Source organism: Oncorhynchus nerka, linkage group LG19 (genome assembly GCF_034236695.1).
Source record: "Oncorhynchus nerka isolate Pitt River linkage group LG19, Oner_Uvic_2.0, whole genome shotgun sequence".
NCBI lineage: Eukaryota > Metazoa > Chordata > Actinopteri > Salmoniformes > Salmonidae > Oncorhynchus > Oncorhynchus nerka.
The window spans coordinates 50,757,130-50,778,396 of record NC_088414.1 but is presented as its reverse complement, the minus strand read 5'-3'; the positions used below and the strand labels follow the sequence as shown (position 1 = coordinate 50,778,396).

At 31.4% G+C, this 21,267-nt stretch overlaps 1 protein-coding gene across 1 annotated transcript in view; it reads right to left on the bottom strand.

Annotated features, from left to right (window-relative positions):
* Positions 1–942: 942 nt before the first annotated feature.
* The window catches only part of LOC115125678 (dixin-A-like), a 98,696-nt gene continuing 78,371 nt past the window's right edge, over positions 943–21,267 (bottom strand). Inside the window, exons 16-20 of the mRNA XM_065005069.1 lie at positions 20,515–20,575; positions 14,696–14,804; positions 2,150–2,258; positions 1,201–1,280; positions 943–1,126 (exon numbers count right to left, since the gene is read on the bottom strand). Coding sequence (XP_064861141.1) covers positions 1,105–1,126; positions 1,201–1,280; positions 2,150–2,258; positions 14,696–14,804; positions 20,515–20,575 — 381 coding nt within the window. The 3' untranslated portion in view covers positions 943–1,104. The remainder of the gene's footprint in view (positions 1,127–1,200; positions 1,281–2,149; positions 2,259–14,695; positions 14,805–20,514; positions 20,576–21,267) is intronic.

The window sequence follows — 21,267 nt, the reverse complement described above, 5'->3', positions numbered from 1 at the left end:
GCAGCTAGTTCCCTTCAGTTCCTCAGCAGCTAGTTCCCTTCAGTTCCTCAGCAGCTAGGTCCTCTAGTTCCTCAGCAGCTAGTTCCCGTCAGTTCCTCAGCAGCTAGTTCCCTTCAGTTCCTCAGCAGCTAGTTCCCTTCAGTTCCTCAGCAGCTAGTTCCCTTCAGTTCCTCAGCAGCTAGGTCCTCTAGTTCCTCAGCAGCTAGTTCCCGTCAGTTCCTCAGCAGGTAGTTCCCTTCAGTTCCTCAGCAGCTAGTTCCCTTCAGTTCCTCAGCAGCTAGGTCCTTTAGTTCCTCAGCAGCTAGTTCCCTTCAGTTCCTCAGCAGCTAGTTCCCTTCAGTTCCTCAGCAGCTAGGACCTTCAGTTCCTCAGCAGCTAGTTCCCTTCAGTTCCTCAGCAGCTAGTTCCCTTCAGTTCCTCAGCAGCTAGGTCCTCTAGTTCCTCAGCAGCTAGTTCCCTTCAGTTCCTCAGCAGCTAGTTCCCTTCAGTTCCTCAGCAGTTAGGACCTTCAGTTCCTCAGCAGCTAGTTCCCTTCAGTTCCTCAGCAGCTAGGTCCTCTAGTTCCTCAGCAGCTAGGCCCTCTAGTTCCTCAGCAGCTAGTTCCTCTAGTTCCTCAGCAGCTAGGACCTTCAGTTCCTCAGCAGCTAGGTCCTCTAGTTCCTCAGCAGCTAGGTCCTTTAGTTCCTCAGCAGCTAGGTCCTCTAGTTCCTCAGCAGCTAGGTCCTTTAGTTCCTCAGCAGCTAGGTCCTCTAGTTCCTCAGCAGCTAGTTCCCTTCAGTTCCTCAGCAGCTAGTTCCCTTCAGTTCCTCAGCAGCTAGTTCCCTTCAGTTCCTCAGCAGCTAGTTCCCTTCAGTTCCTCAGCAGCTAGGTTCCCTTCAGTTCCTCAGCAGCTAGTTCCCTTCAGTTCCTCAGCAGCTAGGTCCTCTAGTTCCTCAGCAGCTAGTTCCCTTCAGTTCCTCAGCAGCTAGGTCCTTTAGTTCCTCAGCAGCTAGGTCCCTTCAGTTCCTCAGCAGCTAGGTCCTCTAGTTCCTCAGCAGCTAGTTCCCTTCAGTTCCTCAGCAGCTAGTTCCCTTCAGTTCCTCAGCAGCTAGGTCCTCTAGTTCCTCAGCAGCTAGGTCCTTTAATCCTGTGGAAAAGTAAAGAACAATGACAGACTGAACAATGACGGAGAAGTGTGTGTGTATGTGTTTGAATGCGTACCTCTCCTCTCCGTTGTCCTCCTCCACCCAGGCCACTATCTTCCCCTCCCAGCCTGGAACCAACGCCTCGTCTTCAAATACCTATATATACACACACACACAAAATATCAAGTGTGACTGTATTCAGGTATAGATCACCAGACCCCTCCCTCCTTCTAACCCTTCTCTCCTCTCCTCCCCCTTCTCTCCTCCCCTCCTGTCCTCTGCCCCTTCTCTCCTCCCCCTCCCCTCCTGTCCTCTACCCCTCCTCTCCTCCCCTCCTGTCCTCTGCCCCTCCTCTCCTCCCCCTCCTCTCCTCCCCCGCCCCTCCTCTCCGCCCCCTCCTCTCCTCCCCGCCCCTCCTGTCCTCTAACCCTCCTCTCCTCCCCCGCCCCTCCTGTCCTCTACCCCTCCTCTCCTCCCCCACCGCTCCTGTCCTCTAACCCTCCTCTCCTCCCCCGCCCCTCCTGTCCTCTACCCCTCCTCTCCTCCCCCACCCCTCCTGTCCTCTGCCCCTTCTCTCCTCCCCCACCCCTTCTCTCCTCCCCCCCCCTCCTGTCCTCTACCCCTCCTCCTCCGCCCCGCCCCTCCTCTCCGCCCCCTCTGTCCTTTGCCCCCCTCTCCGCCCCCTTCTGTCCTCTACCCCTCCTCTCCTCCCCTCCTCTCCGCCCCCTCCTGTCCTCTACCCCTCCTCTCCTCCCCGCCCCTCCTCTCCGCCCCCTCCTGTCCTCTACCCCTCCTCCCCCTTCCCTCCTCTCCGCCCCCCCTCCTGTCCTCTGCCCCTTCTCTCCTCTCTGCCCCCTCCTCTCCTTCCCCTCCTGTCCTCTACCCCTCCTTCCACCCCCCCTCCTGTCCTCTGCCCCTCCTCTCCTCCCCTCTCCACTTGTCAACCCCCTCTTCTCCTTTCCTCTCCCCTCTTCACTCCCCTTGCTTTACTCTCCCTCATCTCTCGTTTCTCCTTCCCTCCTCACCTCTTCTTTGACGGTACCAAACTCGGGGTCGAGGGCTTTGAAGTGGAATCTGTAGTTGTCATCTCTGTCTACTGCAGTCTTCACATCTCTCAGAGTGACTTTCCCCAACCTAACACACATCAAATGTTTCCAATAATCTTCTCACCTACATGATCATCCTGACTCTTGACATTTTATAGTTCCTCCGTTGCACATGATCCTGTCATTGTTTTATAGTTCCTCCGTTGCACATGATCCTGTCATTATTTTATAGTTCCTCCGTTGCACATGATCCTGTCATTGTTTTATAGTTCCTCCGTTGCACATGATCCTGTCATTGTTTTTGTTTCGTTTAATATTAATCTCTACATACTGTATGGCTGTATGTGAATAGTCTCCAGTGCCTTCAGAGAGTATTCATACCCCTTGACTTACTTCACATTTTGTTGTTAGTCTCAATTCAAAATGGATTAAATAAATAAAACATCTCTCACACAAAGTGAAAATATGTTTTTAGAAATGTTTGCAAATGTATTGTAAAATGAAATACATACATCTTATTTACGTAAGTATTCACACCCCTGAGTGATAGGATCACCTTTGGCAGCGATTACAGCTGTGAGTCTTTCTGGGTAAGTCTCTAAGAGCTTTGCAAACCTGGATTGTACAATATCTGCACATGTATCATTTTTAAATTGTTCAAGTTCTTTCAAGTTGGTTGTTGATCATTGCTAGACAGCCATTTTCAAGTCTTGCCATAGATTTTTAAGACGATTTATGTAAAAACTGTAACTCGGCCACTCTGGGACATTCAATGTCCGCCAGTGTAGATGTGGCCTTGTTTTAGGTTATTGTCCCGCTGAAAGGTGAATTCATTTCCCAGTGTCTGTTGGAAGGTAGACTGAATCAGGTTTTCTTCTAGGATTTGGCACGTGCTTAGTTCTATACCATTTATTTGTATTATTACAAAACTCCCTAGTCATTGCAAATGACAAGCATACCCATAACATGATACAGCCACCACCATATGAAGTGATACTCAGTGGCGAAAATATGAAGTGGTACTCAGTGACGTGTTGGATTTGCCCCAAAGATAACGCTTTGTATTCAGGACATAAAGTTAATTCCTTTGCCACACTTTTTGCAGTTTTACTTTAGTGCCTTGTTGCAAACAGGATGCATGTTTTGGAATATTTTTAATCTGTATAGACTTCCTTTTTCAATCTGTCATTTAGGTTAGTATTGTGGAGTAACTACAATGTTGTCGATCCATTTTCAGTTTCATGCAACTTATTATGTGACGTGTTAAGTAAATGCTTACTCCTGAACATATTCAGGCTTGAGATAATAAAGGAGTTGAATACTTATTGACCCAAGAGATTTCAGCTTTTCATTTTTACATCATTTGTAAAAAATGTTTTTTTAATTTTTTAAAATCCACTTTAACATTATGGGATATTGTGTGTAGGCCAGTGACACAAAATCTCAATTTAAACCGTTTTAAATTCAGATGTAATACAACAATATGGAAAAGGTGAACATACTTTCTGAAGGCTCTGGAGGAAGGCCTTAGTCTCCTGGGACATTCATTACATGTGGATTCTGAAGGCTCTGGAGGAAGGCCTTAGTCTCCTGGGACATTCATTACATGTGGATTCTGAAGGCTCTGGAGGAAGGACTTAGTCTCCTGGGACATTCATTACATGTGGATTCTGAAGGCTCTGGAGGAAGGCCTTAGTCTCCTGGGACATTCATTACATGTGGATTCTGCGTCTAGATATGTATATATTATATCCTGTTTATTGTATATATTATATCCTGTATATTGTATATATTATATCCTGTTTATTGTATATATTCTATCCTGTTTATTGTATATATTATATCCTGTTGTATATATTATATCCTGTATATTGTATATATTATATCCTGTATATATTATATCCTGTATATTGTATATATTATATCCTGTATATATTATATCCTGTTGTATATATTATATCCTGTTGTATATATTATATCCTGTATATATTATATCCTGTATATTGTATATATTATATCCTGTTTATTGTATATATTATATCCTGTATATATTATATCCTGTTGTATATATTATATCCTGTTGTATATATTATATCCTGTATATATTATATCCTGTATATTGTATATATTATATCCTGTTTATTGTATATATTATATCCTGTTGTATATATTATATCCTGTATATATTATATCCTGTTTATTGTATATATTATATCCTGTTTATTGTATATATTATATCCTGTTGTATATATTATATCCTGTTTATTGTATATATTATATCCTGTTGTATATATTATATCCTGTTTATTGTATATATTATATCCTGTTTATTGTATATATTATATCCTGTTTATTGTATATATTATATCCTGTATATTGTATATATTATATCCTGTTGTATATATTATATCCTGTTTATTGTATATATTATATCCTGTATATATTATATCCTGTTTATTGTATATATTATATCCTGTATATATTATATCCTGTTTATATTATATCCTGTATACATTATATCCTGTATATATTATATTGAATATATTATATCCTGTTTATTGTATATATTATATCCTGTTTATTGTATATATTATATCCTGTATATATTATATTGTATATATTATATCCTGTATATTGTATATATTATATCCTGTATATTGTATATATTATATCCTGTTGTATATATTATATCCTGTTGTATATATTATATCCTGTTGTATATATTATATCCTGTTGTATATATTATATCCTGTTTATTGTATATATTATATCCTGTATATATTATATCCTGTTTATTGTATATATTATATCCTGTTGTATATATTATATCCTGTATATTGTATATATTATATCCTGTATGTTGTATATATTATATCCTGTATATTGTATATATTATATCCTGTTTATTGTATATATTATATCCTGTTTATTGTATATATTATATCCTGTATATTGTATATATTATATCCTGTATATATTATATCCTGTATATTGTATATATTATATCCTGTATATATTATATCCTGTATATTGTATATATTATATCCTGTATATTGTATATATTATATCCTGTATGTTGTATATATTATATCCTGTTTATTGTATATATTATATCCTGTTGTATATATTATATCCTGTATATATTATATCCAGTATATTGTATATATTATATCCTGTATATTGTATATATTATATCCTGTTTATTGTATATATTATATCCTGTTTATTGTATATATTATATCCTGTTTATTGTATATATTATATCCTGTATATATTATATCCTGTTTATTGTATATATTATATCCTGTTTATTGTATATATTATATTGTATATATTATATCCTGTTTATTGTATATATTATATCCTGTTGTATATATTATATCCTGTTTATTGTATATATTATATCCTATTGTATATATTATATCCTGTTTATTGTATATATTATATCCTGTTGTATATATTATATCCTGTTGTATATATTATATCCTGTATATATTATATCCTGTTTATTGTATATATTATATTTATTGTATATATTATATCCTGTTGTATATATTATATCCTGTTTATTGTATATATTATATCCTGTATATATTATATCCTGTTTATTGTATATATTATATCCTGTATATATTATATCCTGTTTATTGTATATATTATATCCTGTATATATTATATCCTGTTTATTGTATATATTATATCCTGTATATATTATATCCTGTATATATTATATCCTGTTTATTGTATATATTATATCCTGTATATATTATATCCTGTTTATTGTATATATTATATCCTGTATATATTATATCCTGTTTATTGTATATATTATATCCTGTTGTATATATTATATCCTGTTGTATATATTATATCCTGTATATTGTATATATTATATCCTGTTGTATATATTATATCCTGTTGTATATATTATATCCTGTATATATTATATCCTGTATATATTATATCCTGTTTATTGTATATATTATATCCTGTATATATTATATCCTGTTTATTGTATATATTATATCCTGTTGTATATATTATATTGATATATATTATATCCTGTATATTGTATATATTATATCCTGTATATATTATATCCTGTTGTATATATTATATCCTGTTTGTTGTATATATTATATCCTGTATATTGTATATATTATATCCTGTTGTATATATTATATCCTGTTGTATATATTATATCCTGTTTATTGTATATATTATATCCTGTTGTATATATTATATCCTGTATATTGTATATATTATATCCTGTATATTGTATATATTATATCCTGTATATTGTATATATTATATCCTGTTTATTGTATATATTATATCCTGTTTATTGTATATATTATATCCTGTATATATTATATATATTATATCCTGTATATTGTATATATTATATCCTGTATATTGTATATATTATATCCTGTTGTATATATTATATCCTGTTTATTGTATATATTATATCCTGTTGTATATATTATATCCTGTTGTATATATTATATCCTGTTGTATATATTATATCCTGTTTATTGTATATATTATATCCTGTATATATTATATCCTGTATATTGTATATATTATATCCTGTATATTGTATATATTATATCCTGTTTATTGTATATATTATATCCTGTTTATTGTATATATTATATCCTGTTATATTGTATATATTATATCCTGTATATTGTATATATTATATCCTGTTTATTGTATATATTATATCCTGTTTATTGTATATATTATATCCTGTTTATATATTATATCCTGTATATATTATATCCTGTATATATTATATCCTGTATATATTATATCCTGTTGTATATATTATATCCTGTTTATTGTATATATTATATCCTGTTTATTGTATATATTATATCCTGTATATTGTATATATTATATATATATTATTATATCCTGTATATATTATATCCTGTATATATTATATCCTGTATATATTATATCCTGTATATATTATATCCTGTTTATTGTATATATTATATCCTGTTGTATATATTATATCCTGTATATATTATATCCTGTATATATTATATCCTGTTTATTGTATATATTATATCCTGTTGTATATATTATATCCTGTATATATTATATTGTATATATTATATCCTGTTATATTATATCCTGTATATATTATATCCTGTTTATTGTATATTATATATTGTATATATTATATCCTTATATATTATATTGTATATATTATATCCTGTTTGTATATATTATATCCTGTTTATTGTATATATTATATCCTGTTGTATATATTATATCCTGTTGTATATATTATATATTATATTATATCCTGTTTATTGTATATATTATATCCTGTTTATTGTATATATTATATCCTGTATATTGTATATATTATATCCTGTTGTATATATTATATCCTGTTGTATATATTATATCCTGTTTATTGTATATATTATATCCTGTTGTATATATTATATCCTGTTTATTGTATATATTATATCCTGTTTATTGTATATATTATATCCTGTTGTATATATTATATCCTGTTTATTGTATATATTATATCCTGTTTATTGTATATATTATATCCTGTTTATTGTATATATTATATCCTGTTTATTGTATATATTATATCCTGTTTATTGTATATATTATATCCTGTTTATTGTATATATTATATCCTGTTGTATATATTATATCCTGTTTATTGTATATATTATATCCTGTATATTGTATATATTATATCCTGTATATATTATATCCTGTTGTATATATTATATCCTGTATATATTATATCCTGTTGTATATATTATATCCTGTTTATTGTATATATTATATCCTGTTTATTGTATATATTATATCCTGTATTATTGTATATATTATATCCTGTATATTGTATATATTATATCCTGTTTATTGTATATATTATATCCTGTTTATTGTATATATTATATCCTGTTGTATATATTATATCCTGTTTATTGTATATATTATATCCTGTTTATTGTATATATATTATATCCTGTATATTGTATATATTATATTGTATATATTATATCCTGTTTATTGTATATATATATATATCCTGTTTATTGTATATATTATATCCTGTATATATTATATCCTGTTGTATATATTATATCCTGTATTATATCCTGTATTTATTGTATATATTATATCCTGTATATATTATATCCTGTTTGTTGTATATATTATATCCTGTTTATTGTATATATTATATCCTGTTTATTGTATATATTATATTGTATATATTATATCCTGTTTATTGTATATATTATATCCTGTTTATTGTATATATTATATCCTGTATATATTATATTGTATATATTATATCCTGTATATATTATTTATTGTATATATTATATCCTGTTTATTGTATATATTATATATGTATATATTATATCCTGTATATTGTATATATTATATCCTGTTTATTGTATATATTATATCCTGTTGTATATATTATATCCTGTATATATTATATCCTGTATATATTATATCCTGTTTATATTATATCCTGTATATATTATATCCTGTTGTATATATTATATCCTGTTTATTGTATATATTATATCCTGTATATATTATATCCTGTTTATTGTATATATTATATCCTGTATATATTATATTGTATATATTATATCCTGTTTATTGTATATATTATATCCTATTGTATATATTATATCCTGTTGTATATATTATATCCTGTATATATTATATCCTGTTTATTGTATATATTATATCCTGTTATATTGTATATATTATATCCTGTTTATTGTATATATTATATCCCTGTATATATTATATCCTGTATATATTATATCCTGTTGTATATATTATATCCTGTATATATTATATCCTGTATATTGTATATATTATATCCTGTTTATATTATATCCTGTATATATTATATCCTGTATATTGTATATATTATATCCTGTTTATTGTATATATTATATCCTGTTGTATATATTATATCCTGTTGTATATATTATATCCTGTTGTATATATTATATCCTGTTTATTGTATATTATATCCTGTTTATTGTATATATTATATCCTATATATATTATATCCTGTTTATTGTATATATTATATATATTATATCCTGTATATTGTATATATTATATCCTGTTTATTGTATATATTATATATATTATATCCTGTTTATTGTATATATTATATCCTGTTTATTGTATATATTATATCCTGTTTATTGTATATATTATATCCTGTATATATTATATCCTGTTTATTGTATATATTATATCCTGTATATATTATATCCTGTTTATTGTATATATTATATCCTGTATATATTATATTGTATATATTATATCCTGTTGTATATATTATATCCTGTATATTGTATATATTATATCCTGTTTATTGTATATATTATATCCTGTTTATTGTATATATTATATCCTGTTTATTGTATATATTATATCCTGTTGTATATATTATATCCTGTTTATTGTATATATTATATCCTGTATATATTATATCCTGTATATATTATATCCTGTTTATTGTATATATTATATCCTGTTGTATATATTATATCCTGTATATATTATATCCTGTTGTATATATTATATCCTGTTTATTGTATATATTATATCCTGTTTATTGTATATATTATATCCTGTATATTGTATATATTATATCCTGTTTATTGTATATATTATATCCTGTTTATTGTATATATTATATCCTGTTTATTGTATATATTATATCCTGTTTATTGTATATATTATATCCTGTATATATTATATTGTATATATTATATCCTGTATATATTATATCCTGTTTATTGTATATATTATATCCTGTTTATTCTATATATTATATCCTGTATATATTATATCCTGTTTATTGTATATATTATATCCTGTATATATTATATCCTGTTGTATATATTATATCCTGTTTATTGTATATATTATATCCTGTATATATTATATCCTGTTTATTGTATATATTATATCCTGTTGTATATATTATATCCTGTTTATTGTATATATTATATCCTGTATATATTATATCCTGTTTATTGTATATATTATATCCTGTATATATTATATCCTGTTTATTGTATATATTATATCCTGTATATATTATATCCTGTTTATTGTATATATTATATCCTGTTTGTTGTATATATTATATCCTGTATATATTATATCCTGTTGTATATATTATATCCTGTATATATTATATCCTGTATATATTATATCCTGTTGTATATATTATATCCTGTATATATTATATCCTGTATATATTATATCCTGTATATTGTATATATTATATCCTGTTTATTGTATATATTATATCCTGTTGTATATATTATATCCTGTATATTGTATATATTATATCCTGTTTATTGTATATATTATATCCTGTTTATTGTATATATTATATCCTGTATATTGTATATATTATATCCTGTATATTGTATATATTATATCCTGTTGTATATATTATATCCTGTTTATTGTATATATTATATCCTGTATATATTATATCCTGTTTATTGTATATATTATATCCTGTATATATTATATCCTGTATATATTATATCCTGTTGTATATGTTATATCCTGTATATTGTATATATTATATCCTGTATATTGTATATATTATATCCTATTTATTGTATATATTATATCCTGTTGTATATATTATATCCTGTTTGTTGTATATATTATATCCTGTTTGTATATATTATATTGTATATATTATATCCTGTTTATTGTATATATTATATCCTGTATATATATTATATCCTGTTGTATATATTATATCCTGTTTATTGTATATATTATATCCTGTATATATTATATCCTGTTTATTGTATATATTATATCCTGTTTATTGTATATATTATATCCTGTATATATTATATCCTGTATATATTATATCCTGTTGTATATATTATATCCTGTTGTATATATTATATCCTGTTTATTGTATATATTATATCCTGTATATATTATATCCTGTATATATTATATCCTGTTTATTGTATATATTATATCCTGTATATATTATATTGTATATATTATATCCTGTTTATTGTATATATTATATCCTGTTTATTGTATATATTATATCCTGTATATATTATATCCTGTTTATTGTATATATTATATCCTGTTGTATATATTATATCCTGTATATATTATATCCTGTTGTATATATTATATCCTGTATATATTATATCCTGTTTATTGTATATATTATATCCTGTTTATTGTATATATTATATCCTGTATATTGTATATATTATATCCTGTATATTATATCCTGTTTATTGTATATATTATATCCTGTTTATTGTATATATTATATCCTGTTGTATATATTATATCCTGTATATATTATATTGTATATATTATATCCTGTATATATTATATCCTGTATATATTATATCCTGTATATATTATATCCTGTTTATTGTATATATTATATCCTGTATATATTATATCCTGTTTATTGTATATATTATATCCTGTATATATTATATCCTGTTGTATATATTATATCCTGTATATATTATATCCTGTTGTATATATTATATCCTGTATATATTATATCCTGTATATATTATATCCTGTATATATTATATCCTGTTGTATATATTATATCCTGTTGTATATATTATATCCTGTATATATTATATCCTGTATATATTATATCCTGTATATATTATATCCTGTTGTATATATTATATCCTGTATATGTTATATCCTGTATATATTATATCCTGTATATTGTATATATTATATCCTGTTTATTGTATATATTATATCCTGTTTATTGTATATATTATATCCTGTTTATTGTATATATTATATCCTGTTTATTGTATTTATTATATCCTGTTTATTGTATATATTATATCCTGTTTATTGTATATATTATATCCTGTTGTATATATTATATCCTGTATATTGTATATATTATATCCTGTATATTGTATATATTATATCCTGTTTATTGTATATATTATATCCTGTTTATTGTATATATTATATCCTGTTTATTGTATATATTATATCCTGTTTATTGTATATATTATATCCTGTTTATTGTATATATTATATCCTGTATATTGTATATATTATATCCTGTATATTGTATATATTATATCCTGTTGTATATATTATATCCTGTATATTGTATATATTATATCCTGTATATATTATATCCTGTTTATTGTATATATTATATCCTGTATATATTATATCCTGTATATATTATATCCTGTTGTATATATTATATCCTGTATATTGTATATATTATATCCTGTATATTGTATATATTATATCCTGTTTATTGTATATATTATATCCTGTTGTATATATTATATCCTGTTTGTTGTATATATTATATCCTGTTTATTGTATATATTATATCCTGTTTATTGTATATATTATATCCTGTATATATTATATCCTGTTGTATATATTATATCCTGTTTATTGTATATATTATATCCTGTATATATTATATCCTGTTTATTGTATATATTATATCCTGTATATATTATATCCTGTATATATTATATCCTGTTGTATATATTATATCCTGTTGTATATATTATATCCTGTTGTATATATTATATCCTGTTTATTGTATATATTATATCCTGTATATATTATATCCTGTATATATTATATCCTGTTTATTGTATATATTATATCCTGTTGTATATATTATATCCTGTATATATTATATCCTGTTTATTGTATATATTATATCCTGTTGTATATATTATATCCTGTTGTATATATTATATCCTGTTTATTGTATATATTATATCCTGTATATATTATATCCTGTTTATTGTATATATTATATCCTGTTTATTGTATATATTATATCCTGTATATATTATATCCTGTTGTATATATTATATCCTGTTTATTGTATATATTATATCCTGTTGTATATATTATATCCTGTTTGTTGTATATATTATATCCTGTTTATTGTATATATTATATCCTGTTTATTGTATATATTATATCCTGTTTATTGTATATATTATATCCTGTTTATTGTATATATTATATCCTGTTTATTGTATATATTATATCCTGTTTATTGTATATATTATATCCTGTATATATTATATCCTGTTTATTGTATATATTATATCCTGTTGTATATATTATATCCTGTATATTGTATATATTATATCCTGTTTATTGTATATATTATATCCTGTATATTGTATATATTATATCCTGTATATTGTATATATTATATCCTGTTGTATATATTATATCCTGTATATATTATATCCTGTTTATTGTATATATTATATCCTGTATATTGTATATATTATATCCTGTATATTGTATATATTATATCCTGTTGTATATATTATATCCTGTTGTATATATTATATCCTGTATATATTATATCCTGTTTATTGTATATATTATATCCTGTATATTGTATATATTATATCCTGTTGTATATATTATATCCTGTTTATTGTATATATTATATCCTGTTGTATATATTATATCCTGTTTATTGTATATATTATATCCTGTTTATTGTATATATTATATCCTGTATATATTATATCCTGTTGTATATATTATATCCTGTTGTATATATTATATCCTGTTGTATATATTATATCCTGTTGTATATATTATATCCTGTTGTATATATTATATCCTGTATATTGTATATATTATATCCTGTTTATTGTATATATTATATCCTGTTTATTGTATATATTATATCCTGTTGTATATATTATATCCTGTATATTGTATATATTATATCCTGTATATTGTATATATTATATCCTGTTGTATATATTATATCCTGTATATATTATATCCTGTATATTGTATATATTATATCCTGTATATTGTATATATTATATCCTGTATATATTATATCCTGTTTATTGTATATATTATATCCTGTTGTATATATTATATCCTGTATATTGTATATATTATATCCTGTATATTGTATATATTATATCCTGTTGTATATATTATATCCTGTATATTGTATATATTATATCCTGTATATTGTATATATTATATCCTGTTGTATATATTATATCCTGTTGTATATATTATATCCTGTTTATTGTATATATTATATCCTGTTTATTGTATATATTATATCCTGTTTATTGTATATATTATATCCTGTTGTATATATTATATCCTGTATATATTATATCCTGTTTATTGTATATATTATATCCTGTTGTATATATTATATCCTGTTGTATATATTATATCCTGTTGTATATATTATATCCTGTTTATTGTATATATTATATCCTGTTGTATATATTATATCCTGTATATTGTATATATTATATCTTGTTTATTGTGGCAGCACCATTTCACCAAATTAAATTACTGTTCATGCAAATGTATTTTGAATACAGATGATTCTGAAACATTTCAAGGTCCCAGATACATTGGTTATGATTAGAAGTTAGGTAAACACACACGTACCTCTTGTTGATGTGGATCATGCAGGGTGTGTGTGAGTGGTCTGTAAAGTAGAGGACCTTAGTGGAACCACACGAGCTCAGCAATGGACTACTGTAGGAGTGGGCCATCTCTGAAACACACACACCATCAGAAAAAGGGGACATTTCATGTGTGTGGCTGACTTTTTGGTCTGCGGAGACCAGCACAGGAATGAAATCATCAACATGTATTGGTCACATCTTAATTAATGCTTCAGATATTTGCTTTAAAGCAGTATCCAGATCCATTGGATGTAGTGATCACAATATAATATCCATATCTAGGAAAACCTAAGTTCCAAACGCTGGGCCTATTATAGTGAATAAGAGGTCATACAATATGTTTTGTAGTGATTCATATGTTGATGATGTAAAGAATATTTGCTGGTCTGTGGAGGAGAAACCAGACGCTGCACTTGACACATTTATGAAACTACTATTTCAGTTACTAATAAGCACACCCCCATTAAGAAAATGACTGCAAAAACTGTTAAATCCCCTTGGATTGACGAGGAATTGAAAAATTGTATGGTTGAGAGGGATGAGGTAAAAGGAATGGCAAATACATATTGCTGCACAACTGATTGGCAAACGCAAATGTAAATTGCGAAATCATGTGACTAAACAAAATAAAAAGAAACAAACTACACTATGAAACAAATCAATTATATAAAGAATGATTGTAAAAAGGGCAACTTAAATTTTTGGGGGAAAAAGCCAACTCGGCTCCTTCATTTATTGAATTAATTGAATCAGATGGCTCATTCATCACAAAGCCCACTGATATTGCAAACTACTTTAATGACGTTTTCATTGGCAAGATAAGGAAACGTAGGGATGACATGCCAGCAACAAATGCTGACAAACAAACGCTTACACATCCAAGTTTTTCAGACCAAATCATGAAAGACAAGAATGTACTTTTGAATTCTGCAAAGTCCGTGTGGAAGAGGTGAAAACATTATTGTTGTCTATCAACAATGACAAGCCACCAGGGTCTGACAATCTGGATGGAAAATTACTAAGGATAATAGCAGACGAAATTGACACTCCTATTTGCCACATCTTCAATTTAAGCCTAATAGAGTGTGTGGCCCTCAGGCCTGGAGGGAAGCTAAAGTCATTCTGCTACCCAAGAATAGTAAAGCTCCTTTACTGGCTCAAATAGCCAACCAATCAGCCTGTTACCAACTCTTAGTAAACTTCTGGAAAAAATTGTGTTTGACCAGATACAATACTATTTTACAGTAAACAAATTGACAACAGACTTTCAGCTTATAGGAGAAGAACACTCAACAAGCACAGCACTTACACAAATGACTGATGATTGGCTGAGAGAATTGTTGATTAAATAATTGTGGGGGGGGGGGATGTCTTGTTAGACTTCAGTGTGGCTTTTGACATTATTGATCATAGTCTGCTGCTGGAAAAACGTAGGTGTTATGGCTTTACACCCCCTTCTATAATGTGGATAAAGAGTTACCTGTCTAACAGAACACAGAGGGTGTTATGGCTTTACACCGCCTGCTATAATATGGATAAAGAGTTACCTGTCTAACAGAACACAGAGGGTGTTATGGCTTTACACCCCCTGCTATAATGTGGATAAAGAGTTACTTGTCTAACAGAACACAGATGGTGTTCTTTAATGGAATCCTATCAAATATAATCCAGTTAGAATCAGGAATTCCCTAGGGTAGCTGTTTAGGCCCCTTGCTTTTTTCAATCTTTACTAACGACATGCCTCTGACTTTGAGTAAAGCCAGTGTGTCTATGTATGTGGATGATTCAACACTATACACGTCAGCTACTACAGTGGGTGGCAAGGATAAAGTTATCCCTAAATATTTCTAAAACTAAAAGCATTGTATATGGAACAAAACACTCACTAAACGCAAAACCTCAACTAAATCTTGTAATAAAAAATGGGGAAATTGGGCAAGTTGAGATCCTAGATTGTCCTGGTCAAAATATATTGATGCAGTAGTAGCTAAGATGGGGAGAAGTCTGTCCATAATAAAGCACTGCTCTACCTTCTTAACAGCACTATCAACAAGGCAGGTCTTACAGGCCCTAGTTTTGTTGCACCTCGACTACTGTTCAGTCGTGTGGTCAGGTGCCACAAAAAAGGACTTGGGAAAAATGCAATTGGCTCAGAAAAGGGCAGCATGGCTGGCCCTTGGATGTACACAGAGAGCTAACATTAATAATATGCATGTCAATCTCTCCTGGCTGAAAGTGGAGGAGAGATTGACTTCATCACTACTTTTATTTGTGAGAGGTGTTGAATGTTGAATGCACCAAGCTGTCTGTCTAAACTACTGGCACACAGCTCGGACACCCATGCATACCCCACAAGACATGCCACAAGAGGTCTCTTCACAATCCCCAAGTCCAGAACAGACTATGGGAGGCACACAGTACTACATAGAGCCATGACTACATGGAAGAGTGATCAGATGAATTGCAATTCATTGTAAAGTCCCATTTGCCATGCAAATGAACTGAATCCCAATAAAACATTTCTACTGCATTTCAGACCTGCCACAAAAGGACCAGCTGACATCATGTCAGTGATTCTCTCGTTAACACAGGTGTCGGTGTTGACGAGGACATGGCTGGAGATCACTCTGTCATGCTGATTGAGTTCGAATAACAGACTGGAATTTTAATTTTTCTTCCTCTGTCAACCATGGTTAACTGCAAGGAAACATGTGCCATCATCATTGCTTTGCACAAAAAGGGCTTCACAGGCAAGGATATTGCTGCCAGTAATATTGCACCTAAATCAACCATTTATCGGATCATCAAGAATTTCAAGGAGAGCGGTTCAATTGTTGTGAAGAAGGCTTCAGGGTGCCCAAGAAAGTCCAGCAAGCGCCAGGACTGTCTCCTAAAGTTGATTCAGCTGCAGGATCGGGGCACCACCAGTAGAGCTGCTCAGGGATGGCAGCAGGCAGGTGTGAGTGCATCTACACGCACAGTGAGGCAAAGCCTTTTGGAGGATGGCCTGGTGTCAAGAAGGGCAGCAAAGAAGCGACCAAACTTTTTTCTCCAGGAAAAACATCAGAGACAGACTGATATTCTGTAAAAGGTACAGGGATTGGACTGCTGAGGACTGGGGTAAAGTCATTTTCTCTGATGAATCACCACTTTATTTTAAGAATGTGAAATGTCAGAATAATAGTAGAGAGAATAATTGATTTCAGCTTTAATTTTCATTACATTCCCAGTGGATCAGAAGTTTACATACACTCAATTAGTATTTGGTAGCATTGCCTTTAAATGGTTTAACTTGGATCAAACATTTCGGGAAGCCTTCCACAAACTTCCCACAATAACTTGGGTGAATTTTGGCACATTCCTCCTGACAGAGCTGCTGTAACTGAGTCAGGTTTGTAGGCCTCCTTGTTCGCACACGCTTTTTCAGTTCTGCCCACAAATTTTCTATGGGATCGAGTTCAGGGCTTTGTGGCCACTCCAATACCTTGACTTTGTTGCCCTTAAGGCATTTTGCAACAACTTTGCTTGGGGTCATTGTCCATTTGGAAGACCCATTTGCGACCAAACTTTAACTTCCCGACTGATCAGACCAGAGGAAATTTCTCCAAAAGTATGATCTTTGTCCCCATGTGCAGTTGCAAACCGTAGTCTGCTTTTTTTATGGTGGTTTTGGAGCAGTGGCTTCTTCCTTGTGTAACGGATGTGAAACGGCTATCTTAGTTAGCGGTGCGCGCTAAATAGAGTTTCAATCGGTGACGTCACTTGCTCTGAGACCTTGAAGTAATTAGTTCCCCTTGCTCTGCAAGAGCCGCGGCATTTGTGGAGCGATGGGTAACGATGCTTCATGGGTGTCTGTTGTTGATGTGTGCAGAGGGTCCCTGGTTCGCGCCCGGGTATGGGCGAGGGGACGGTCTAAAGTTATACTGTTACATTGGTGCCGTGAGCCGGATCACTGGTTGCTGCGGAAAAGGAGGAAGGTCAAAAGGGGGGTGAGTGTAACGGATGTGAAACGGCTAGCTTAGTTAGCGGTGCGCGCTAAATAGCGTTTCAATCGGTGACGTCACTTGTTCTGAGACCTTGAAGTAGTAGTTCCCCTTGCTCTGCAAGGGCCGCGGCTTTTGTGGAGCGACGGGTAACGATGCTTCGTGGGTGACTGTTGTTGATGTGTGCAGAGGGTCCCTGGTTCGCGCCAGGGTATGGGCGAGGGGACGGTCTAAAGTTATACTGTTACACTTGCTGAGTGGCCTTTCAGGTCATGTCAATATAGGACTCGTTTTACTATGGATATAGATACTTTTGTACCTGTTTCATCAAGCATGTACACATGGTCGTTTGCTGTTGTTCTGGGAACCCAGACTTGTGGGGGCCTACAATTTCTTTTCTGAGGTCTTGTCTGATTTCTTTTGATTTTCCCATGATGCCAAGCAAAGAGGCACTGAATTTGAAGGTCGGCCTTGAAATACATCCACAGGTACACCTCCAATTGACTCAATCTCTGAAACTGGAAACACTTATCTCCCTCACTAGCTTTAAGCACCAACTGTCAGAGCAGCTCACAGATTACTGCACCTGTACATAGCCCACCTATAATTTATCCCAAACAACTACCTCTTTCCCAACTGTATTTAATTTATTTTGCTCCTTTGCACCCCATTATTTTTATTTCTACTTTGCACATTCCTCCATTGCAAAACTACCATTCCAGTGTTTTACTTGCTTTATTGTATTTACTTTGCCACCATGGCCTTTTTTTGCCTTTACCTCCTTTCTCACCTCATTTGCTCACATGGTATATAGACTTGTTTCTACTGTATTATTGACTGTATGTTTGTTTTACTCCATGTGTAACTCTGTGTCATTGTATCTGTCGAATTGCTTTGCTTTATCTTGGCCAGGTCGCAATTGTAAATGAGAACTTGTTCTCAACTTGCCTACCTGGTTAAATAAAGGTGAAATATATATATATATTTTTTAATCAGCCTATCAGAAGCTTCTAAAGCCTTGACATAATTTTCTGGAATTTTCCAAGCTGTTTAAAGGCACAGTCAACTTAGTGTATGTAAACTTCTGACCCACTGGAATTGTGATACAGTGAATTATAAGTGAAATAATCTGTCTGTAAACAATTATTGGAAAAATAATTTGTGTCACGGACAAAGTAGATGTCCTAACAGACTTGCCAAAACTATAGTTTGTTAACAAGAAGTTTGTGGAATGGTTGAAAAACGAGTTTTACTGAGTCCAACCTCAGGGTATGTGAACTTCTGACTCCAACTGTATACATAAGGAATAATATAGATATTGTTCTAACTATTTTTGAGGAAAAGAGGCTTCATCCAATTGTTTATTTTTATTAAGTAGACATGGCCTTGATATACTGTAAGTTACATGGTAGACTATTTTTTGATATTATAAACAGTGAATGGTTGGGTGTTCTTCAGAAAGAAAATAAGCCCTATAGGCGGGTTTAAACGAGGTCTCCAATCCCTTTCTACAGTCATGTTACAAGGTGTTTTTTCATTGAAATGTCGGCCTTTAACCATCCGAATATTTTCATTTACTGTCGAATATATTCTCATGTGTCCTGGGACTTTTTCAAATGTTCCCGTAATTTTTTTATAGACAAAGAAGAGCTATCAAGGTGTGAAATAATATTAAGATGACCTACTTAATTATTTTTATTAAGTTTCCCACTGAGCCACCACCAATGTGTCGCTCACGCATGGACGAAAGAGTTCGCCTCTGCTGCAGCATTCGCTGTAAAATATAATGCGCTGTGGCATCGGTGTGTGATCTTACTGCTTGGAGGCCAGGAGTCGTGCTGGTTGTGTGTGGCTCTGTTGCATCCTGAAGACTTCCCCTAAGGAACACAACACACGACAGTCAAGGGATTTCTAATAGCACAAGTTGAAAGAGAGAGTCTGGTGTGTACCTGGTGTGTCTGTGTACCTGGTGTGTCTGTGTACCTGGTGTGTCTGTGTACCTGGTGTGTCTGTGTACCTGGTGGGTATGTGTACCTGGTGGGTATGTGTACCTGGTGGGTCTGTGTACCTGGTGGGTCTGTGTACCTGGTGGGTATGTGTACCTGGTGGGTCTGTGTACCTGGTGGGTATGTGTACCTGGTGGGTATGTGTACCTGGTGGGTCTGTGTACCTGGTGGGTACCTGGTGGATCTGTGTACCTGGCGTGTCTGTGTACCTGGTGTGTCTGTGTACCTGGTGTGTACCTGGTGGGTCTGTGTACCTGGTGGGTATGTGTACCTGGTGGGTCTGTGTACCTGGTGTCTCTGTGTACCTGGTGTGTACCTGGTGGGTCTGTGTACCTGGTGGGTCTGTGTACCTGGTGGGTCTGTGTACCTGGTGGGTACCTGGTGTCTCTGTGTACCTGGTGTCTCTGTGTACCTGGTGTGCACCTGGTGGGTCTGTGTACCTGGTGGGTCTGTGTACCTGGTGTGTCTGTGTACCTGGTGGGTCTGTGTACCTGGTGGGTCTGTGCACCTGGTGTGTCTGTGTACCTGGTGGGTCTGTGTACCTGGTGGGTCTGTGCACCTAG